The sequence below is a fragment of the Rhinolophus hipposideros genome (genome assembly GCF_964194185.1).
Source record: "Rhinolophus hipposideros genome assembly, chromosome: 7".
Lineage (NCBI taxonomy): Eukaryota > Metazoa > Chordata > Mammalia > Chiroptera > Rhinolophidae > Rhinolophus > Rhinolophus hipposideros.
The window spans coordinates 80,163,243-80,183,551 of NC_138053.1; the positions used below are offsets into that span (position 1 = coordinate 80,163,243).

The 20,309-nt window shown below is 40.7% G+C and overlaps 1 protein-coding gene across 7 annotated transcripts in view; it reads left to right on the forward strand.

Moving 5' to 3' along the window:
* The first annotated feature begins 68 nt into the window (after positions 1-68).
* The window catches only part of DROSHA (drosha ribonuclease III), a 110,748-nt gene continuing 90,507 nt past the window's right edge, over positions 69-20,309 (forward strand). For 3 of the 7 annotated variants that reach the window (XM_081054582.1, XM_081054586.1, XM_081054584.1), the window contains exons 1-7: positions 69-194; positions 2,401-2,468; positions 4,725-5,558; positions 9,388-9,480; positions 15,242-15,352; positions 15,582-15,813; positions 19,577-19,718. In XM_081054582.1, coding sequence (XP_080910708.1) covers positions 2,452-2,468; positions 4,725-5,558; positions 9,388-9,480; positions 15,242-15,352; positions 15,582-15,813; positions 19,577-19,718 — 1,429 coding nt within the window. In that variant the 5' untranslated portion in view covers positions 69-194; positions 2,401-2,451. Of the gene's footprint in view, positions 199-2,400; positions 2,469-4,724; positions 5,559-9,387; positions 9,481-15,241; positions 15,353-15,581; positions 15,814-19,576; positions 19,719-20,309 lie in introns of all 7 variants that reach the window. The other 4 variants (XM_081054583.1, XM_081054585.1, XM_081054587.1 and 1 more) reach the window with 4 other exon arrangements.

The window sequence follows — 20,309 nt, forward strand, 5'->3', positions numbered from 1 at the left end:
GCGCCAATCACGGTGCACAAGGCCCAGCGGAGAGCCCCAGAGCTTTCCCTCCCGCGCGGTCCGGCGGTCTCAGGTTTGCCTTTTAATTACCTCGGTTTCCTGTTCCGGAGGCGCGGGCGGTGCTAAGATGTTGGCGGCTGCACAATAAGCCTGGCTGTGCTCTGACGGCGACCTCGGGACCCGGGAGCCTTTTTGTAGGTAAAAGGGCCACCTTGCGAGGGTCAGGAGAGGGAGCCTTGCCGAGGGTCCGGATTTAAACTTAGGGTCTGGAGGCTGCGGCTAAGGCGAGAGGCGCCTGGAAGTTAGGGTCGGACAGCCCCCACTTCAGATCTGCAGCTAAGGGCAAAAAAAGCGACCCTAGGTCCGGATCCCGTAAATAAATAGAAGTGAAAAAAAAATGAGAGTTTTAATTCATTTGTGGAGCGCATGCGCTGGTCCAGGCCTGGGGGTCGCCCGCGTCGGGAGGGGAGGGAGGCGGTGAGCCTGGTGGGGGTTCGGTCTGGCGGGAGGTGCGAGCAGGGAAGCACGCGGTGCAGCGGGAGGAAGATGACCGGCCTGCGGATTCAGCGGGGGAAAGAGGATGTTCTGAACAACGTGTTCACACTTTGCAACTCCTTCTGCATAGATTCATGTTCCTGGACGTGGTGCATCAGTTTCCCTCAGTTTCCCTGCTTCCAAACAGCGACTTAGGAGTAGGCAGACGGAGAAAATACTTCCTTTTGCAGTTGCAGTGAATTCCTGGACTTTTGAATTAAAGTTTGCATGCACAGCACAGCCTGATTATGCCTTTGATAGGTCAGTTTCATCATCAGTGTTTTCAGCGAGTCTGTATGGGAACGTCCATGAGGATCTCACAGGGAATGTTCCCCTGTTACACGTTGTTGGAGAGTGTTAGTGATCCTGGCTGTTGCCCACTTCTAGGTCCAGAACATTCCTTTGTTTTCCCCGACACCATTTCTATACCTCTTGTGTTTATTGCATTATATAATTTTTTTTTAAAAAAAACGGAGGATTCGGAGCCTCTTGAGTCCTGCAGGCGGTGTCTTACACATCCACAGGGCCTGCGGTAGTGCCCTGTGGAAAGAATCAGTGGAAAGAAGGCCTGCTTTTTTGTCCGGTTTGGCTAATGCGAATCTGTTGTGGGTATATGTGGAAGTGAAATATACAGTAGCAACATAGAAACATGTACCATCGGTGAGACAGTAAACATTTATTGACCACCTACTGTGTGCAGGATGCTCTGCCAGGGGCTGTGAAGGAAACAGAAATGACTATGAATCAACCCATGTCATCAAGGAGCTAATAATCTAGTGGAGGAGTTAGACATGTGCACACATGACTATAATATGGGGCAGCCTCTGGTAAGTGCTGTAACAGAAGTAAGTACAGACTAAGAGCAATGGAAGTCCAGAGGGAATGGGATTACTTCCTAAAGGGAACCAGGAAAGGCTTCACAGAAGAGGTGGCGTTTGACATAGTAGCTAGATGAGCAGAATTCAGTGGACAAATTCATAGTGTAGGAAATTTCAGAAGAGTGGGAGCAAAGAACAAGCTGGGTGATAGTACTTGGTATGTTAGGCAACTGGGAAAACCAGGGGTGATAGGTGCTTCATGAGGACTTGATGGAGGATAAGCCTGGGTTCAGATTGTAGAGGGCCTTGAATAATAAGCATGGAGTTTGAATTCGATTCTGTTGGCAGCGAGTAGCTCGTGGTGGCAGGGTCAGCTGTCTAGGCCTTAGGTTTATCAAGAGGGCCTCGGACTGAATAATAATCATTACTCAGGTATTATTTGGTGCCTACTATTTGTTAAGCACGGTGCTGAAACTATTTGCCTGAGCCATTTGAAAATCTACCTTAAGCTTATTTGTAAAACTTTTAGTTATACTGTAGAAAGATGCTTCTCCTTTAAAGCTTTTTTTCACTTAATATTTATTTGAGTTTTTAAAACATTTTTGCTGAAGTTTACGTATTTGGAAAGTCATTCATGTTCACAACATTTTCCTATGAGAAGAGCTGAGAATGAAAATCAAGGATAACTATTGTCGTTACAAGATTATAATTATGTTTGAACTCACTGTGAAGGAAGTTAGAGTACAGAGAGGGAGAGGAGAAATGATTCCCTCCCCTCCCCCCAGTCTTTTAGCATGTTAGAGATGGAATATGCTCAAATTTTTAGTCTTCTTAGCTACTTACTGTTTCGGGTCAGCGGGACAAGTATTAAGGATATCTTAAAAGGTAATTGTAAACTTTAATTCAGGTCAACATGCTCTTAATTTTGGTATTATGCTAAATGCATTGGAGAATGCAAAATTAGTGTTATAGTAATTGCAGAAATATTTTCTAGCATTATCAGTTTAGGAAACATTTTTATGTCTGTTTTATTCTTTCTGTCCTCTAGAGTTTATATTCTCCGTGGAAGATGTGACTTTGATCCAGCCAGTACTCCGTGATGCAGGGCAATACATGGTGAGTGGTGTGATAGTAATGGCAGGACTTTTGGGAGAACAGAGAGAGGAGCAAACACTGACCCTGGGCCATGGAGTGTGGGAAGGATTTAGTTAGGTGAGGAACGGGGAAAAGTGTTCATGTGGGCCACATACGTGGCTAGGAATCCACACTAGAGCATTTAATGGGACAACACAGCCCTGCCCTGATGGAGCTTGCTGCTGTGAGCTGCAGGCAGACAAATTGCATGGAATTAGGTAATCAGTTGGTGAATTACAATTCTTGTAGGGCCTGCCAAGAAGAAGCACAGAGTATGTTAGAGCAGGGAACCTAACTGGCCTGGGGGTTGGACATAGTGGTTGTAGACGGTCCATCAAAGGTGTTACTGTAGTAGTTCAATCAGAGACGATGGTGTGAAGCGGATAAACTCAAGAAGTACTGACAAAGCAGAAATGATAGGAATTTAAAAATTTTTAGCTACAGGGGATAAAAAAGGAAAAGTTGTTAGATTATTCCCTGGTAGATGACTTGAGGACTAACACATATCTGGTATTTTTGCTGTAAGCATCTTTGCCGCAAGCATTTTCGCTGCAAACATTTTTGCTGCATAACTTATTGGCCGTAAGGCTGTTTTGCCATAAAAATGGTAAAAGAGCAACAGATAAAAGAGGAACATTAAAAAGGGCATAATGAAACATGAAAAAATGAATGACAAAATTAAAAAGACTTTATTGCGAAGTACAAAATATTTGAATACATTTAAAATGTGCGTACAGCTATTGACAGGCGCTGCTGGGGACTTAACGATGGGAACATAGAGAGGAGCGACAGTCATGCAGAGGTGACCCCACATTTCCCATAGAATGAAGACGAATGCTTAGTTATAACCTACAAGTTTAAATAGCTCCCGTCTTGAGGGTCTTGAGACACGTGCTCCTGCTTTGATCAGGTAGGAGTCTGACCTGACCTACCATTGACTGGCAGTGCTGTTATACTGTTCCGCATTCTTAGGAAGAGAAGGGACGTCTGTTCCTGCCTTGGTGAGGCTACCCCTCCGAGACAGTAGCACAAGCCATGTAGTGGTCCCTGGAGTAGTAATAACCTTTGGAGCAGCCCACCTTGCCTGCCAACACTGGTGCCTGTCACCTGCTAGCTACATGCTCCAGGAACGAGGGGCCTCAGCCACCAGCCAATACACAGCCTTTAGTTAGAAGGACTGACTGGACTCCATGGAGAACCAGCTTGTGGAAAGGTACACCTCAGCTAAGTTTGGTCTTTCTTTCATCTCCTTTTTGCCTAGAACAGTAGTATGGTTAATCTATCATTGGTTTGGAATGTGTTTTTTTTTTTTATTGCCTTACTAAGAGACATTATTCTGTATGCTACTGGCTTATAAATTATTGTTATAAATTATAATTCCCTCAGTGAACCTGTGCTAAATAAATTCTTGGTAAAGACTATCTTAGTCTCAGCATAATTTGCCCCGGATAAAACATGAGGCCCAGCTAAGATTTATGTAATAAAAATAGGATTAAGTACGAGAACTTCATCAATGGAGAAATTAAACCAAACCAACAACTTTCCTTAAACATTAAGTCTGCCAAGGGGGGTTGATCCAACTAGTCAGCCAAACAAAAACCAAATTGTCAACCAGTTATTTTATCTTTTTAAGTGGAAAAATTACCTGTGACCAAATAGTTATGCAGTGAACATGTCTGTGGCAAAGATGTCTGTAGCAAGGAAGCTATGGAGAAAGTACCTAAACTCTAAACAGTATCGTCTGAGGTAGGGAACACTAACACAGGAGCGAGTGGTTGTCGTTGAGGGGAAGCTCATTAATTCATTTTAGGACACGTTATGTTGAATTTGCAGTCTCTGCTGAGTGGGGAGAAAAGTGAAGACAGGAAGATGCTACTACAGATAGAAAATGTGGGATGTGCAGATGGGGTGACATGGTGAGGTCAAGATTTTGGGGGATCCTGAGCAATGATGTGATAAATGGTTGAACAGTGGGGGGTTGAATTCATCATTCTGGAGACAGAGCAGCTTTACGGAGTGACAAGGGCCTGCGAGCGACCGTGGCAGTTGGTTGGGTGGCTGAGGCCGGGGAAGACGTGTTTCCTGGCCATGAGGAGCATCAGATATTACAGAGAACTCAGTCTTAGGTGGGTGGAATATTCCAGTGGCCTAAGGGGTCTGTCAGTTGCTCTTAAAGATGTTCAGGCATTTGTGAAACCCTGTTTACATAGTTTTCTCTTTTTCTTTCCTCCAACGAAGTCATAGAATGTCATTCCACCCGGGGCGAGGGTGTCCCCGAGGGCGAGGAGGACATGGAGCCAGACCCTCAGCACCAGCCTTCAGGCCCCAAAATCTGAGACTGCTTCACCCTCAGCAGCCTCCCGTGCAATATCAATATGAACCTCCAAGTGCTCCTTCCACCACGTTCTCGAACTCTCCAGCTCCCAATTTTCTGCCTCCACGACCAGACTTTGTACCCTTCCCTCCCCCTATGCCGCCATCAGCACAAGGCCCTCTTCCCCCCTGCCCAGTCCGACCCCCCTTCCCCAACCACCAGATGAGGCCCCCCTTCCCAGTACCTCCCTGTTTTCCTCCCATGCCGCCTCCGATGCCCTGTCCTAATAACCCCCCAGTCCCTGGAGCACCTCCTGGACAAGGCACTTTCCCTTTCATGATGCCCCCTCCTTCCATGCCCCACCCCCCACCCCCTCCTGTCATGCCACAGCAGGTCAATTATCAGTACCCGCCGGGATACTCCCACCACAATTTCCCACCTCCCAATTTTAATAGCTTCCAGAACAACCCCAGTTCTTTCCCACCCAGTGCTAACAACAGCAGCAGTCCTCATTTTAGACATCTCCCTCCATACCCACTGCCCAAGGCTCCCAGTGAGAGAAGGTCCCCAGAAAGGCTCAAGCACTATGATGACCACAGGCACCGGGATCACAGTCACGGGCGAGGCGAGAGGCATCGGTCCCTGGAGCGGCGGGAACGTGGCCGCAGCCCTGACAGGAGGAGACAGGACAGCCGCTACAGATCCGATTACGACCGAGGGAGAACGCCATCTCGCCACCGGAGCTATGAGCGCAGCAGGTAACACGCGTGTCGTGGTTAGCGAACTGCGGAGGCCCAGACACAGGCCGTTTCTGTTTATCAGCAAACCAAACCACAAAGGTCCAGCAGTCCATTTCAGTGTATAAAAGGAAAGAAAGCATATTTTGGGCCGTTGTAAAGAGGAACAGACAACTGGCAAGAGATTGATGTCAGAAAAAGCCACCTTTGAAAAGCATTCCAAAATCATCAATGTAGATTTCATTTCAGTGGATGCTGATTATGCTGCATAATATAGCTGACATTTTAATGATGATCCAGTCTGCGATCTTATATATTTTTTGGCATTACATTTAATTAGGTTCAATATGATCATCATTTCAGGTTACAGCACTTGAATTCTTTTGGAATTGATGATCTGTGTATATTACCAATTAAGAACCAAACTAATTAACAGAAAGCAGAACTTGCTTTCTGATTTTTTCCGATAAGTGGAAGTTTGTTGTACATTGTTTCCTTGTGAAATGAAATAGCATTAGTTACACATTATCAAACTTATAATTTTCAAAATTGCTTTTAATCTGCCTTTGCTGCACTGAAATTCATACTGAAGAAAGTTGTGTTTAAAAAATACTGTTCCATTTCAAATTACATTTTTTTCCCAAAAGACCAAATATCTATATATACAAGAGAATAAGGTTTTCAGCAGGTGTTCTTAAACTGGGATTTACTGATGGGCTTCTAGAAATGATCCTAAGTTACATGCAAAATTTTATGTGTATGTATGGTTTTTAATAAGTAAATCGGTAGTTTAAACAGCATATTCTCAAGAGGTAGTGTGAGTATATTACCCAAAGTCTGAGACCCATTGGTTTAGATGGAAAAATAAAAATACGCAGGTGATGATTACACTTATTTATTTGTACCTTCAGTGAACTCTTTATGTTGATGAAGATTCGAGGTTTTCCACTTATCAGGCTAGTAATGGTGCTTCTCTTTCTGTCCCCTGTGGTGTGTTTGCCTTTGTTGTCTTGTGGAACTTCTGTGATGAAAACATTTGAGCCCCCCAAACGAGGTCACTTCATTAGGTGGGTTTGTAGAGAGCTGGTCTTAGCTCCTGTGCGACCAGTTCACTTCTCGGTTTCCATGTTGTTCTCATGGCTGCTGGTTTGATTGTGACTGAACATTTTGCCAGTAAAATGATGGCGGTCATTCTTAGCTCTGAAGAAAGTGACGAGTGCTTGAAAGGCGTTGGCTGCCTCTTCCTGACGCCAGTGGAAGGGAGAAGGGAATGTGTTTCTTGCAGAGATGACTGATTTCTGGTGCGCTAAAGCTGATTGAGTCAGTAGACTTTTAAATCTTTGCAATTTGAATTTCCTGGTCAATTTTGTTCTTCATTATTCTGTGATGGACCAGTTGGCAGAGACCTGTGGTAATTTATTAATATTTTATAATTTAATGATGAAAATTTAAACTGGAAAGAATTTGTTAATAGTTTGCTTCAGACTTTAAAATGATTGTTAATAATCCTATCTCTGGGGGAACATTTTGCTGCAAACTTCAGTCTTCTGGATAGCATTTGTTTTTCTGCTTTATGGTATTCAAGTTAGAGCTGAAGTTTTAGGGTTCTGCTGTAAAATCCTAAATTTTTCCATCCAGGCTTAAGCTTGAAGTTATGTGTTTGTATGAAGACACTCAGATATTTGTCAACTGAGGTTGTCTATCAGTAAGTGAAATCAAGTGCCAGAAGAATTACTGTTAATCTCCATTATCCTAAATCACAGTTACTTTACTGTGAGGGGCCTACATAGGCAGGTAGCTCATCTTTCTAAGTGGCCTCCATTTATATTGGAGTTGTTTTATGAACTTGTACTTGGGGTGTTTGCTCTGGAGCTGCCTTAGTGTCACAGCCAGACCTTATAATCGGCTCCCTTTGAGGTCTTAAGTAGGATGTCAGTCATCTGTCTTACATGCAATGCTTCTGTGCAATAAACATGAAACATGTGAAGACCTACTATAACTTCTAGAAGTATATTGGAGAAAACCAAAACTTCACAAATTTATGCATTAGACTGTGGTAAGTTTATGCAAATTCTATAGTGTCCTCTGCTACCTCGTTCCTTGCTTCTTGGGGTAAGTGAATCTATCCTTTTTCAAATACCATTTTCCTTCTTTTTCTCCTCCTTAGAAATGTGGTTCAATAATAATTACAGGATTGTTTCAGGGCAAACTTTTTCTAGAGAAAATTTGTGAAGAAGTGAATATATGTGTTTGTTATCATGAAAAGTCAAAGTTACTGTGGGGAATGGGAAAAGAATCACCACAGATGTAGTGCACTGAGCATGTTGTTGGCAGCGCAGTTAAGGCAGAGGGTTCCCAGCCCTGAGTATTTCTGTAGCACAGTAACTGCTATAGCTGTCTATTGAGGACAATGTGTAGCCATTGGAGAGCTAGTATTCTGTACCTGAGGAATATCTTAGTGCTCACAAACGAGGATGAGTCTTTGGAAAAGTAACCCAAACATTGTCTTTCTTGCTTTAAATGGGTTCATCATATAGTCTTACTGATGAGATTTATATCCAAATTGGTCTTTTGAATTCATACCCACCTAGAGGTAGCAGTCATCATCAGCAGTGCTGTTCTTGAGTGCAAAATTCTATTGCCTAGATGTTAAAAAACAAACAAAATTAGGTATATCCTCTATGTAGAGTTTTTATTTGAAAATATAGATAATCATTCTTTTCAGCAGCCATGATACAATACAAATTACATCTTTGTCATGTTGTACTGCTCACTGGTTGGGATTTACTGCCTAAAAGTAGACTGTAATTTTAGAAGTATATCAGATAAAGTATGTAGAATCCTATACTCTGGCTACTTTATTTTGTGCAGCTGCTGTATGCCTGAGTCTCGTGTATATCAAAAGTATATTATTCAAAGGAGTCTTCCTTGAGGAGATGTTGATCTTTAAGTGAAAAAGACAATTCTTGTTTTGACATCTAAGCAGTCACTGATCTCTCTGTCAGTTTTTTAAGTTTTGATTTCAGTGTATTTTCATTTCTTCTTTTTGGCTATAGGTTGTGGGATATTTTTGAGTTCATTTTTAAAGTCTTTTTGCTGGACTCAGGCTAATACAGCATTTTTTTTTTGTTCTAAGATTGGGTGGTTATTTCCCTTAGATTTGTGATTCAAACACACTGGAGTTCCGATTTTTGTTCCAGATCTTCATTGTACTTACTAAATTATTATTAAGTTTTCCCAGTTTTACATAGCGAGATTTTAAAATTCTTCATTCTATTTTTACATTGAGTAAACTCAAGAGTCTCCATTTAGAGTTTTTTGTAGATAAAAATAGCATTTAAAGGTAAAGTGACTTACAGTCTCATGGCAGTTAGTGATAGCTAGAACTACAGCTCAGACCTATAACCTGTGTAAGTTTAGAACTGTTTCATTGTGGAACATTGTGCTAATCTTTACTATAAAAGCTTTAATTTGCATTTATTTGATGGATGAATTTGAGAGTTTCCTAGATATCAGTAGGCAGTTGAACCCTTTAAAGTTTTCCGTGTAGGTTAAATAACCAAGGATTGGCTGGTTGGAAGGTCTCTGTAGATTATGATAAAATTCCCTTTGGTGCTTAGCATCAAGTATGACTTCTTTCTTTAAAGAAAGCACGTTAGTTAACTTCTGTAAAGTGAAAAGCTCCTTTAATCATCTAACAATTGAAGGATGAATAAAAGTGTCCCATAGAGAATAGTACCTGAAAAATTCTTAGGCAAGGTCCATTTATTTAGAAGATGAATTCAGGGAAAAGAGATGGTGTTTTTGAGTCTTTCTGTTGAAAACAGCTCTGTGTATTAATTCCTTTAAGAGAGCGGGAACGGGAGAGACACAGGCATCGGGACAGCCGACGGTCACCATCTCTGGAAAGGTCCTACAAAAAAGAGTATAAGAGATCTGGAAGGTAAGCAAGGAGTTCACACTGAAAGAAGTCAGAAGATTATCTCCTTGAATTCAGATTTCGTGCTTATGCAAATTATTGGCCAAGTCTTCAACGTAGCTTATGTCTTCCCAAGTGCCCCATGAAAAGCTAAAGCAGCAGTAACTTAAAAATCTTTGCTTTCAAGATGTGTTGATTAGGCACAAGGAAATTTCTTGATAAATTTGCAAAAATTAGAAATTATACAGGCCACTTTTTCTGACCTCAATTGCTGTAAAAATATACAATAATAATTCAAGTTTTTTTTAAAAGAAACCTTACAAATTTATAATTGTTTTTAAATGTACTTTTTTTTTTTTTTTAGAAAAAAGCCAAATTGCAGGTATATTTTATTTAGAAAAATGACATTGAGATTGCTATAACCCAGAATTACAGGATGTAACCAATTCTATACTGAGAAGTAAAATTCATGGTCTTACATCATGGTTATTAAGAAGAGCACTCTGGATTTGACAGATTTGGGGTCAATTATCCGTTCTCCCAACTTTGTTTTTGGGCAGTTATCTAACCTTTTTAAGCTTTAATGTCTTTGTCTAAAATAAGGACTGTTATACTTGCCATGAATGGTGAATGTTCATTGAGATAATACATGTAAAATACTTAGAACTGGGCCCAAAGTTAGTAGCAAATAAATGGTAACTATATGTATATAATTATTATATGTATAACTATATGTATATAATTGATTATTTGGTTCTAGAAATTGATAGAGTATAACAAAAGCAGGAAAAGGTATTCAAAGATAAAATAAGCTAATGAAATAGAAAACACAATAGCGTTACAACAATACTACCATGTTTCCCCGAAAATGAGACCTAGCTGGACCATCTAATGCGTCTTTTGGAGCATAAATTAATGTAAGACCCAGTCCTACTTTAATAAAATATAAAACCGGCTATAATATAATGCCAGGTCTTACATTAATTTTTGCTCCAAAAGACGCATTAGAGCTGATGGTCCAGCTAGATCTTATTTTCGGGGAAACAATGGTATTTGTAAACAAATGCAAATTTCTTGGAAAAGTCATACAATTTAAAAAGTGGCGAATTAAGAAGAGAAAAACATACATTCCATTAAGTATGAGAAAGAATGTTTCATTATAGGAATGAAGGAGATTTAAAAATTATGATACATTGGTATTAAGTACAGATATTTTATTTAAAAAATTTTAAAACTTGGATGTGATAGGTTGATTTTTATGAAACCAAAATTTAGAAACTTCACACAAGAAGCATAAAATTTTAATAGGCCAATAACTGGGGGGAAAAAAAATTGAAAAAGTTTAATTTGTAAAAGAATTTGTAAAAGAGTTTTAAACTGTTCTAGAACACTGAAGAAGATGGAAGGCAAGTTCAGCTCATGCTGCGTTGTCAGGAAAACTCATATGGCAAAACCTAACCAGTGAAAAGAAAACTAAAATATAGTCCTTCTTGTGAATATGGATATGAAAATACTGATTAATGTACTAACAAGTTGTTTTCTGTAGTGTGTTAAAAAAAAAAAAGAGAGTTTCTTCCGAGATGGCGTGGACAGATAGGTTAATATTAGGAAATATGCAACTAATCCTTTGTGTGAAAATCAATAGGGTTTACTGAGTACCTGCCTATTAGGTATTTTTTCAAATAAAATCAGAATTCATTTCTGAGTAGAAACTTTGGTATACTGGGGATATCAGCGCACTTCATCACGATGGAGGGCGTTATCTCATGCTGAACATGATCAACACCATCTTAAAAGAACCAAATTTAATGCCGCAACCTTACAGGCCTTCCCATACAAGTTAGGAAAAACACAAGGAGGCCCCATTGCCTATCACTCACCTAACATTGTGTCACTTAATCAACAAGCAAAGGAAAACATTGTATCACTTAATCAACAAGCAAAGGAAAACATTGTATCACTGTGTGTCCTAAGTATCTACTGGTGCAAGTGATACAGTCATTAGCAACCGCCTCTACTTTGCAGAAACATGACAGTTAAGTGCTGTCAGAAATGTTCTTGATAGAGCAGTTGCTCTGGGAACACAGCAGTGAAAAACTCAGTCTAGGGTAGTCATAGAGAAATTGACATTTTACAGATACCTAAAGTATGCAGAGGAATGCATTAGGGGAGGAGGGTCGTAGGGGAACAGAAAAGAGCATGTGTGAAGGTTGCAGTGTGGAGAAATGCTACGAGAAGGTCAAGCCGGGAGGTTGGGAAGAGTTTAGAAGCCTTTTGTAGTAATTCTTTGTGAAGGAAGTGATTGTGCCTAGACCTGGGCAATAGTAACGGGGAAAGGCAGAGGTAATTAGAGGTGGTTACTAGATACCTAGATAGTCAGTAGGACTTGATAACTGATAGTGAGGGAAGAAGTCGCAACAGGCATCACCTGAGGTCTGGTATTCCCCGTTGAGGGTGGGGAACACTAAGAAAGAGGAAGAGGACAAGTTCATTTTGGGGCATGTGGAGTTCGAGAATCTGACAGACAACTGCATGGATTTGTGTCGTGGTTAATTGGATATCCAGGTGTCAAATTCAGAAAAGAGATCCTGGATGGAAATACTAAATGCCATGGATTAGATGGGATTCACTAGGAAGAGTTTGTTCAGTGAGAAAGGGCGTGAGGAGGAGACAAGGATAGGAAAAAAGCCAAGGTGTTGTGTTGGTGGAAATCATTGAGGACCCATTTGAGGCTGATGGCTTGTAACGTAGAGTGCTGGAAACCTCTTCAATTTAGTGGTTTCTTCTCCATGTTCAGTTGCTTGTGGAGAAGGCAGAGACTTTGATTTTGTGAGTTCTACCTAGTACAGTAGATGAGAAAATAAAAATTAGAGATGTAAATATTGAAAAGGAGGAAAAGTTATCATAGTTTGTAATAAAGAATATTATTAGGAAACAATTTCGAGCTTGGATTTTGAAATTTGGAATGCCAGAGACACTTACCTATAAAAGATACCCCGTTCTGAAATCCTCCTCAAAGAGTTAAAAAAAGAAAAAAAGGATATAGTAATTGATGTTTACAACAGACAACCCTGACCATCCATCATTCCATATACCTGCCTGAAGAGGATGGGGTGAAGCTGTCTTTTGCCCGTGTTTCTTGATAACAATAAACATTTAGTGGGATTTTTAGTACATGTCAAAATCTCTGTGTCAAACATCTATATTAGCATTTACCACTCACTAGCTTTGTGATAGTGGGCAAATGACAATTTCTAATTCTGTTTCCTCTGTAGGGGATGTTCATAGCTGCCTCATAGGGTTCTCGGAAGGATTAAATATGAGTGTCAGTAAAGTGCTTAGTAGAGTCCTTGGGCTGGCAGTAAGCACCCAAAACAAACAAAACTGCACCACTGGGCGCTAAGTTGCCATTATTAGCTAATATTATCAGGAAAATTCAAGTGGATCAGCAAAGAGACAATGAGAATTAACTCACTGAGGTCGACATTTATAAAATAAGCATACCAAAATTAATAGCCTTCGCAAATAAACCAGCAATACCTACTTAGAAAATGTAATGGAAAAAAAAATGTTGATTCGCTATAGAAAATTTGAATCAATTAAAATTAAATATGTTAATAAACTTAAATATGTAGATCAATGGGAAGAAAACATAAATGTAGCTGATGACAGAGAAGGTGATATAAATGAATGGAGGGCATGCCATAGTCCCATAGTAGAATTGGAAAATAGTATTGTAGGAATACAGTTTTGTTTCAAAGTAATCTATAATTTTTATGTAACCAGTTGAAGTGTGAGTTTTAGAACTTCATAAGGACTCAGATTCTTTGGAATAGACGTGAGAATAATGAAGAAAAATTATCATGCAGCTTTAGTAGTATAAAAATGTTCTGTAAACACGTAAGAAAACAATTTGATGTGGGTATAAATAGATCAATGAAATATACTGAGCAACATTCAAGTAAATGTAAAAATTGACATCTATCATAAAGTTGTTTTTTCAGATCAGAGGAGAAACAGGACAATTGGCAAACCATCGGGAGGAAAAAACAGAAATTAAATTTCTGCCTTAGATCTCGGAGAGAGAGAGTAAAAAAAATTACTGTTAAAAGTAAATGAAGAAAATAGAAAATATTTAACCTTGAGATGGGAAAGGATTACAAGCATAACACTAAAGAAGACTCATACGTTAAAAAATATGTAGATTTGGCCATATAAAAGTTATGTATAGCAATAAGCAGATAGAATTAAAAGGAAAACAAAAAACTGAAAAAGGTTATGTTACATATGACAGAAGTAGGGTGATTATCTTACTAAAAGATTCTTTCAATAAATAAAAAGGACTACAATCCTAATTTAAAAAATATTGGCACAGCACATAGCTGGGAAGTTCATAAAAGAAGTGCATATGAAATGTATCATTTCATTAGTGATAAAAAATTGCAAGTTGAATTAAATGAGACACTTTTTTCATCAGAATGGCAAATATTAAAAATATCATGTTGACAGGATGTGTGGAAATGGGAACTCGATGTGGTTTTGATGGTAGTCTAGCATGGCACTACCTATCTGTAAAGAAGCCTTAAGCCTTAAAATGTACGTGCACACTGAGTGAAATAACCTGGCAGGTGTTCAGAGATCAAATGTGTTCATGACAGCATTGTTTATAATGGCAAAAAAAAAAAATGGTAACAACCTAAATGACTATGATCGGATTTGTTCAATTATGGTATATACATATGAAAGACTAATACACATTTATTAAAAACGGTTCAGATATAGATGTATTAAAATATTAGAAAGGTGTTCCTGATTTACCACTGAGTAAGAAGGGCAGTTGTTTTGTTAAAGCTTGTATAGATTTATTTATATATCTATATGTTTTAACATATTTGTGGAATAGTGGTTCTCTCTGTGTTGTGTTATGGTGATTTTTGTTTTAGTTTTGTTAATGCTTTATTTATTTATTTGTTTGCAGTGAACATACAGAGGGTGCCAAAAAAAATGTATACACATAATGGCACTCTCTGTATATACGTTTTACTTTGCAGTAACTTTTTCTGGTAACAAAGCTAATGATGTACACTGTAATATTTAGATGTTATATCAATAAGTAATATATATGTAATCTTTCTAGTTACCCACCCCTTCCCCCGATGTATACACACCTAACACACTCACACTTTTCCTTTCATAAAATTAGAAGTTAGTGGTAGAATTGATGGAAAGAGTTAATTTGTGACTTTGATCCAGCGGTAAACTTTCTTGGATAATAGTAACTTCGTGGAACCACAGAGGCTGCCAGCGTAACTCGAATAAAGCAGTTACTCTCCTTGGCTGGATTCTTCTGATCTGTATGGTTCCACCTAAATTTCTTGGGCTTAAATGAAAATCTGTCCTATGGGTTTTCCCTCCAAGAGCATCCGTTGGATGGGCCTTTGCAAATTTCAGAGTCCAGAAATTCAAGGAGATAGACATATTTTTATGATTTTTTAATTAAGTTAATATTATTAGTATTTGTGGGGATCAGAATTATGCAAAGTCTTGGTTCATGAAGTAGTAATATTTGAGCTTCCAGAGAGATGTGGAGGGATGACATAACAGTTCACTTTTGGTTTATGGTCCTCAGGCTAAATTTATGGCCAAGTTGAGACCATGTTTGTGAAGCCTTTTTTTCTTTTCTTAGCAAAGCAGGATGTGGAGGACTCAAAGCTAGTATTCTCATTGCTGAAGTTGTCTGTACGCGGAGATTTCCAAGTATTTCCCAAGTATCTTTCTCTTCTAGGAATTATGGTTTACCAGTTGTTCCTGAACCTGCTGGATGCACACCAGAATTACCTGGGGAGATTATTAAAAATACAGATTCTTGGGCCCCACCCCCGGAGACTGTGAATCAGTAAGTAGACCTGGGGTAGGGCCTGGGAATTTGTATTTTTAAACAAGTAACTTCAGGTGATTCTGATGCCACCAGACTGGTGCTTGGGATTCGCTGGTTGAACAAAACTAAATATGGTGGTTTGGCATGGCATTTTTATTTTAGGTGAAAAATGAACTGAACAGGTGAAATAGTATTTTATAATAGAAAGACATTTTTAATAATTAGCCTCCTTCGCCTCCTTTTGAAGTCGCTCCCCAAGTAGAGAGAAGAAGAGAGCTCGTTGGGAGGAAGAAAAAGACAGATGGAGCGACAACCAGAGCTCTGGCAAAGAGAAAAATTATACCTCAATCAAGGAAAAGGAGCTAGAGGAGACGCTTCCTGACAAAAATGAGGACGAGGAAGAAGAACTTCTGAAGCCTGTGTGGATTCGCTGTACCCACTCAGAAAACTACTACTCCAGTGACCCCATGGATCAGGTGGTACGTCGGAAGTAGGACAGAGGCTATAGACCAGGGTTTCTCAACCGTGCAACTATCGGCATTTTGGGCTGGAGAATTCTTTGTGGTGGGACCTGCCCTGTGCCTTATGGGACGTTGAACTGCATCTCTGGGCTCTATACTAGGTGCCAGTAAAGTCCCTCCCCAGTTTTGGTAACCAAAGCTGTCTTTAGACATTGCCCAATGTCCCCTGGGGGGACTCCCCCCCCCCCCTTGTTTGAGAACCAGTATTGTAGACAAAAGCTGTCTTACATAGGCCAGAGTGCAGTAGATTAAAGTATCTCTTTGTTCTGCATTTTTATGACACTGCTAGTTCGATACTGGTGGTATTGTAAGTCTCACTTTTAACTACTTTATGCAGTTTGTGGTGTGTGTGTGTGTGTGTGTGTGTGTGTCCCAAAATGGGAAATAAGCAAGAATTTGCGTTGTCCCCTACAAGTCTGTCCTTGACCAAAGAACACATAGGACGTTTCTTGTGCATGTTTGCTGGTTGGTGGAGTGGCAGGTTGGTCACCCTTAGTGGGGTTTTAGAAACTCAGCAAACACGCTGCTTGAGACAGGGCTCCTGGGGCTCAGCACACCTGTATTCTCATTGCTGTGATGGACTCCACGACCTCCGTATGCTTGTTTCTCTTGCCCTTTTCTTTCTTCCATCTCCATTTTACTGCTTGATACTCGCTTGTTATACTGTCTTTTTCTCCCAACAGGCGTTGGGCCTCCATCCCAGTAATTTAGGCATATTTGCCACAGGATAGACACAGTAATGTTCATTGATTAAATGAAAGAGAAAGGAATGGATATCTACAGATTTGGGACACATGAGCTTGGAGATGTTAGATTTAGTGCATGGGTCAGATAAGAGCATTCTGTTTGGAATTTTGTGAAAATAGCTTTTGCTCGGACTGAATCCTTATTTATGGGGACTCACCTGTGTTTGGAAGAAATCTCTCATAGGGTGTGATATTTTACTTGAAAAATTAGAGCAGGGTTTTAAGTCATAGCTCATATGATACAGGGAAGGGAAGGCTCACATGCCAAGCCCTCTGATGGTACCAGAACTTCACTCCATGCTTCTCATATTACGTTATTTAACCCTCAGACCATCTCTGGAAAGAGAGTATTTGTCAGTAAGAACGTTGCTGTAAATACAGTCGTGCACTGCATAGCGGCATTTTGGTCAATGATGGACAGCACGTGTGATGGTGGTCCCGTAAGAGTCTGCGGAGCCGAAGACTTTGTCGCCTAGTGACTTTGGAGCCATCGTTACAACACAGTTCAACGCATTACTCACGTGTTTGTGGTGCTGCTGGTGTAAATGCCCCTGCTGAGCTGCCAGTTGTATAAAGTACAGCGCACACAGTGATGGACAGTACATAATCCTTGGTAATGACAGTAAACGACTGTGTTACTCATTTATGTATTTACAGTGCTATCACTATACTTGTAATCTTATTTTAGAGTGTACTCTTTCTACTTTTAAAAGTAATACATTGGCAGCAGCCCTATGTGTCTCGGGTTTTCGGCATCTCTTGATCACATCATTTTCTCTTCTGCTTCCTTTAATCTCATGTTATTTTATACGGTAACATGCTCTCCAGGCTTGTAGCCTAGGAGCAAAGGGCTGCACCATGCAGCCCAGGGAAATAGTAGGCTGGACCCTCCAGGTGTGTGTAGTGCGCTCTGTGATGTTCATACACCAGAGAACTGCATAATGATGTGTTTCTCAGCACGTACCTCCATGGTTATGCTGCGCAAGACTGTACTAGTACTCGACTCATCGAGACTGAAATGAGCCGAATTATTTTTCTCAGCAAGATGTCTGGAGGGCAGTGGTGGCCAGGTTTGTTCAGTGGCTCAGTGATGGCAGGGCTTTCGGTTGGCATCTGCGGTCTTTCGGAGTGTCCCCCACGGTTGCAGGGCGACTGCAGCAGCTCCAGGCATCGTGCCCTTACACACCTCTATCTTTACACAGCAGACATGGGAGGCAGAGGGCAGTGTTGGGTGAGTCTTCCTCTAGTAACTTGCCCAAGTTCCCTCGATCTCTTCTCCTACCTCTTCTCCAGAACTGCATCACACATCTTCCTCAGGGATTCATTTTGTGTCGCTGCCATAACAAACTACCAGAAACACACACATTTATTATCGCACGGTTCTGCAAGTCAGAAGTCAAACTTGGGTCTCAGTGGCTAATTCACAGTGTCTACTGGAGAGAATTTGTTTTCTTGCTCATTCATATTGTTGGTGAGCTCAGTTTCTTGTGGCTGTACATTTGAAATCCTTGTTTCCTTGCTGGCTGGCAGGTAGGGGCTGTTTCCCGCTTCTAGAGGCCATGTACATTCATTCCTTGGTTCATGGACCCTTTCCTTCATCTTCAAAACCAGCAGTGTGGTCCAGGCCTTCCGTGCTTTGAAGATCTCCTGCCTCTTCTTCCGTTGCACCTCTGACTCTCTGCTTTTGGGAAAGGGTCTCTGCTTTTAAAGGCTCTGATTATATTGGGTCCCCCCCAGATAATCCAGGATAACCTCCCCATCTCAGATTCTGTACCTCAAACACATCTGCAAGCTCCTTTCTGCCATGGAAAGTAACATTTAGTGTCCAGGGAATAAAGCAGGGATGTCTTTTGGGGGTTGGTGTGGGGGAACTGGACACTGTGGCTCAGCCCACCTTCCTTGAGATCAGAAGTTCTCTGCCCCGAATCTGAGGGGAATCATGGTTCTGTTGCAAGGCAGAAGGGGACAGTGGCTGCTATAGGTATTATTATTCTTAAAACAAAGCAACAGAATTGAAGTTACTGAGCTTCAGAGCATTTGAACAGCAGATCTTTTCTATCTGACATTTTTCTGGGTGTATTAAAACTCCGGTGTAGAAGCAAGGCTGAGAACCAGAAGCCCAACATCCACGTTTGCGTTTTGTCCTCTGGCGCAGGGAGGTGGTAGGAATGTCACCGCGATCCTAGCGTCACCAGTGTCAGTAGTGAGGTGGGGCTGAGGGAAAACAGTCACCTCCTTGTGGGGTCACTGCAGATTTTATGATTTGCTTTAATTTTCTTTTCACATTGGAAAGGTCTGGTCCTTATATTTTGAAAATTACTAAGTCAAAGAGTATGGACATTTAAAACGATTTTCAACCTGGGGGGAGAGTGTGGAAAAGTGGAGAACTTCCTCTAAGAATGTATTGCTGAACCCTGTTTGTGGAGAGAGAGAGAGAGAGAGAGAGAGAGAGAGAGAGAGAGAGAGAGAGAGAGAGAGAGAGAGAGAGAGAGAGAGAGAGAGAGAGAGAGAGAGAGAGAGAGAGAGAGAGAATATGAATCCCTGTGTTTATGGGGTGTGTGTTTGTGTGTGTGTGATATATAGATATTTCGTTTTGATCACTGGATTAATGTGGAAGATAGACTGTCAATGATATTTTAGTAGGGGCAGTGTATGATTTCTAGAAGGGTGTTGGGTATTTTGAATTCTCAGAGGGTCATGATTTTTTTGTCCTATCAAAAGGGCAAAGATAAACAGTTCTAATGGTTTTGAATGTTGGCAAAATGCCCCTTCCTGTGAGCACCGTGTCAGCCAACAGTGTATGATTCAGAACATCATGCCAGCATGGGGCATTATGTTTTTAATTGTCAGTTAAATTGAGGGTTGAAAAATGGCACCATCCTGTTACAAATTTTTGATTACTTGTGAGGTCTTAGGTCTCTTTGGTATGACTACTTTTAATATAGTTTCTAATACTGATCCTTTATTTTTCAAAGGGAGATTCTACTGTGGTTGGAACAAGTAGGCTCCGTGATTTGTATGACAAATTTGAGGAAGAGTTGGGGAGCCGGCAAGAAAAGGCCAAAGCTGCCAGACCTCCGTGGGAGCCTCCAAAGACGAAGCTAGATGAAGATTTAGGTGAGTCAGAGGTTCACTAGACCAAGACCCTGTGCTCTTTTATTATTGCTTAATCCCGGATTTTAGGTGTGTCCTTGAGAGTCCCAAATTGAAATTTCCTCTTTTTCATTTTACTTTCCTTAATTACAGTCAAGGAAAACACATAGCAATGGAACTTCCTTCTTTTTTATCTTAGTTTTCCTCAGTTAACGTTCAGCAGAATACATAGGAGATGTCCTTTGCAAGGCACACTAACGGCTGTGTCCCTTGTGGAATTGTCTAGTTTCAGATTCCAAAGGGCCCCTCATCCAGCCTTCCCCCACAAGCAGGAGCCTGTTCCCTGTGCATAGTGCCTCTCCCGGGCAGGCATTCCCTCATGGTCCCGTCCACTGCCAGTGGGATCCTGGTTTGCTGAGAAAACACCGGCCATAGCCCAGCTCTATTCAAAGATTTCTCTCTACTCACATAGACAGTTTCCATAAGTTTCTCATATGCTCGTCTATTTTTTATGTGTCTGAGGTTCCAAGTAGCTTCTTTGAGATCTTTGAGGATAGAAACTGCTTTTATACTACTTTGTGTTGTTAGCTCCTAAGAGAATGCTGTCCATAGATG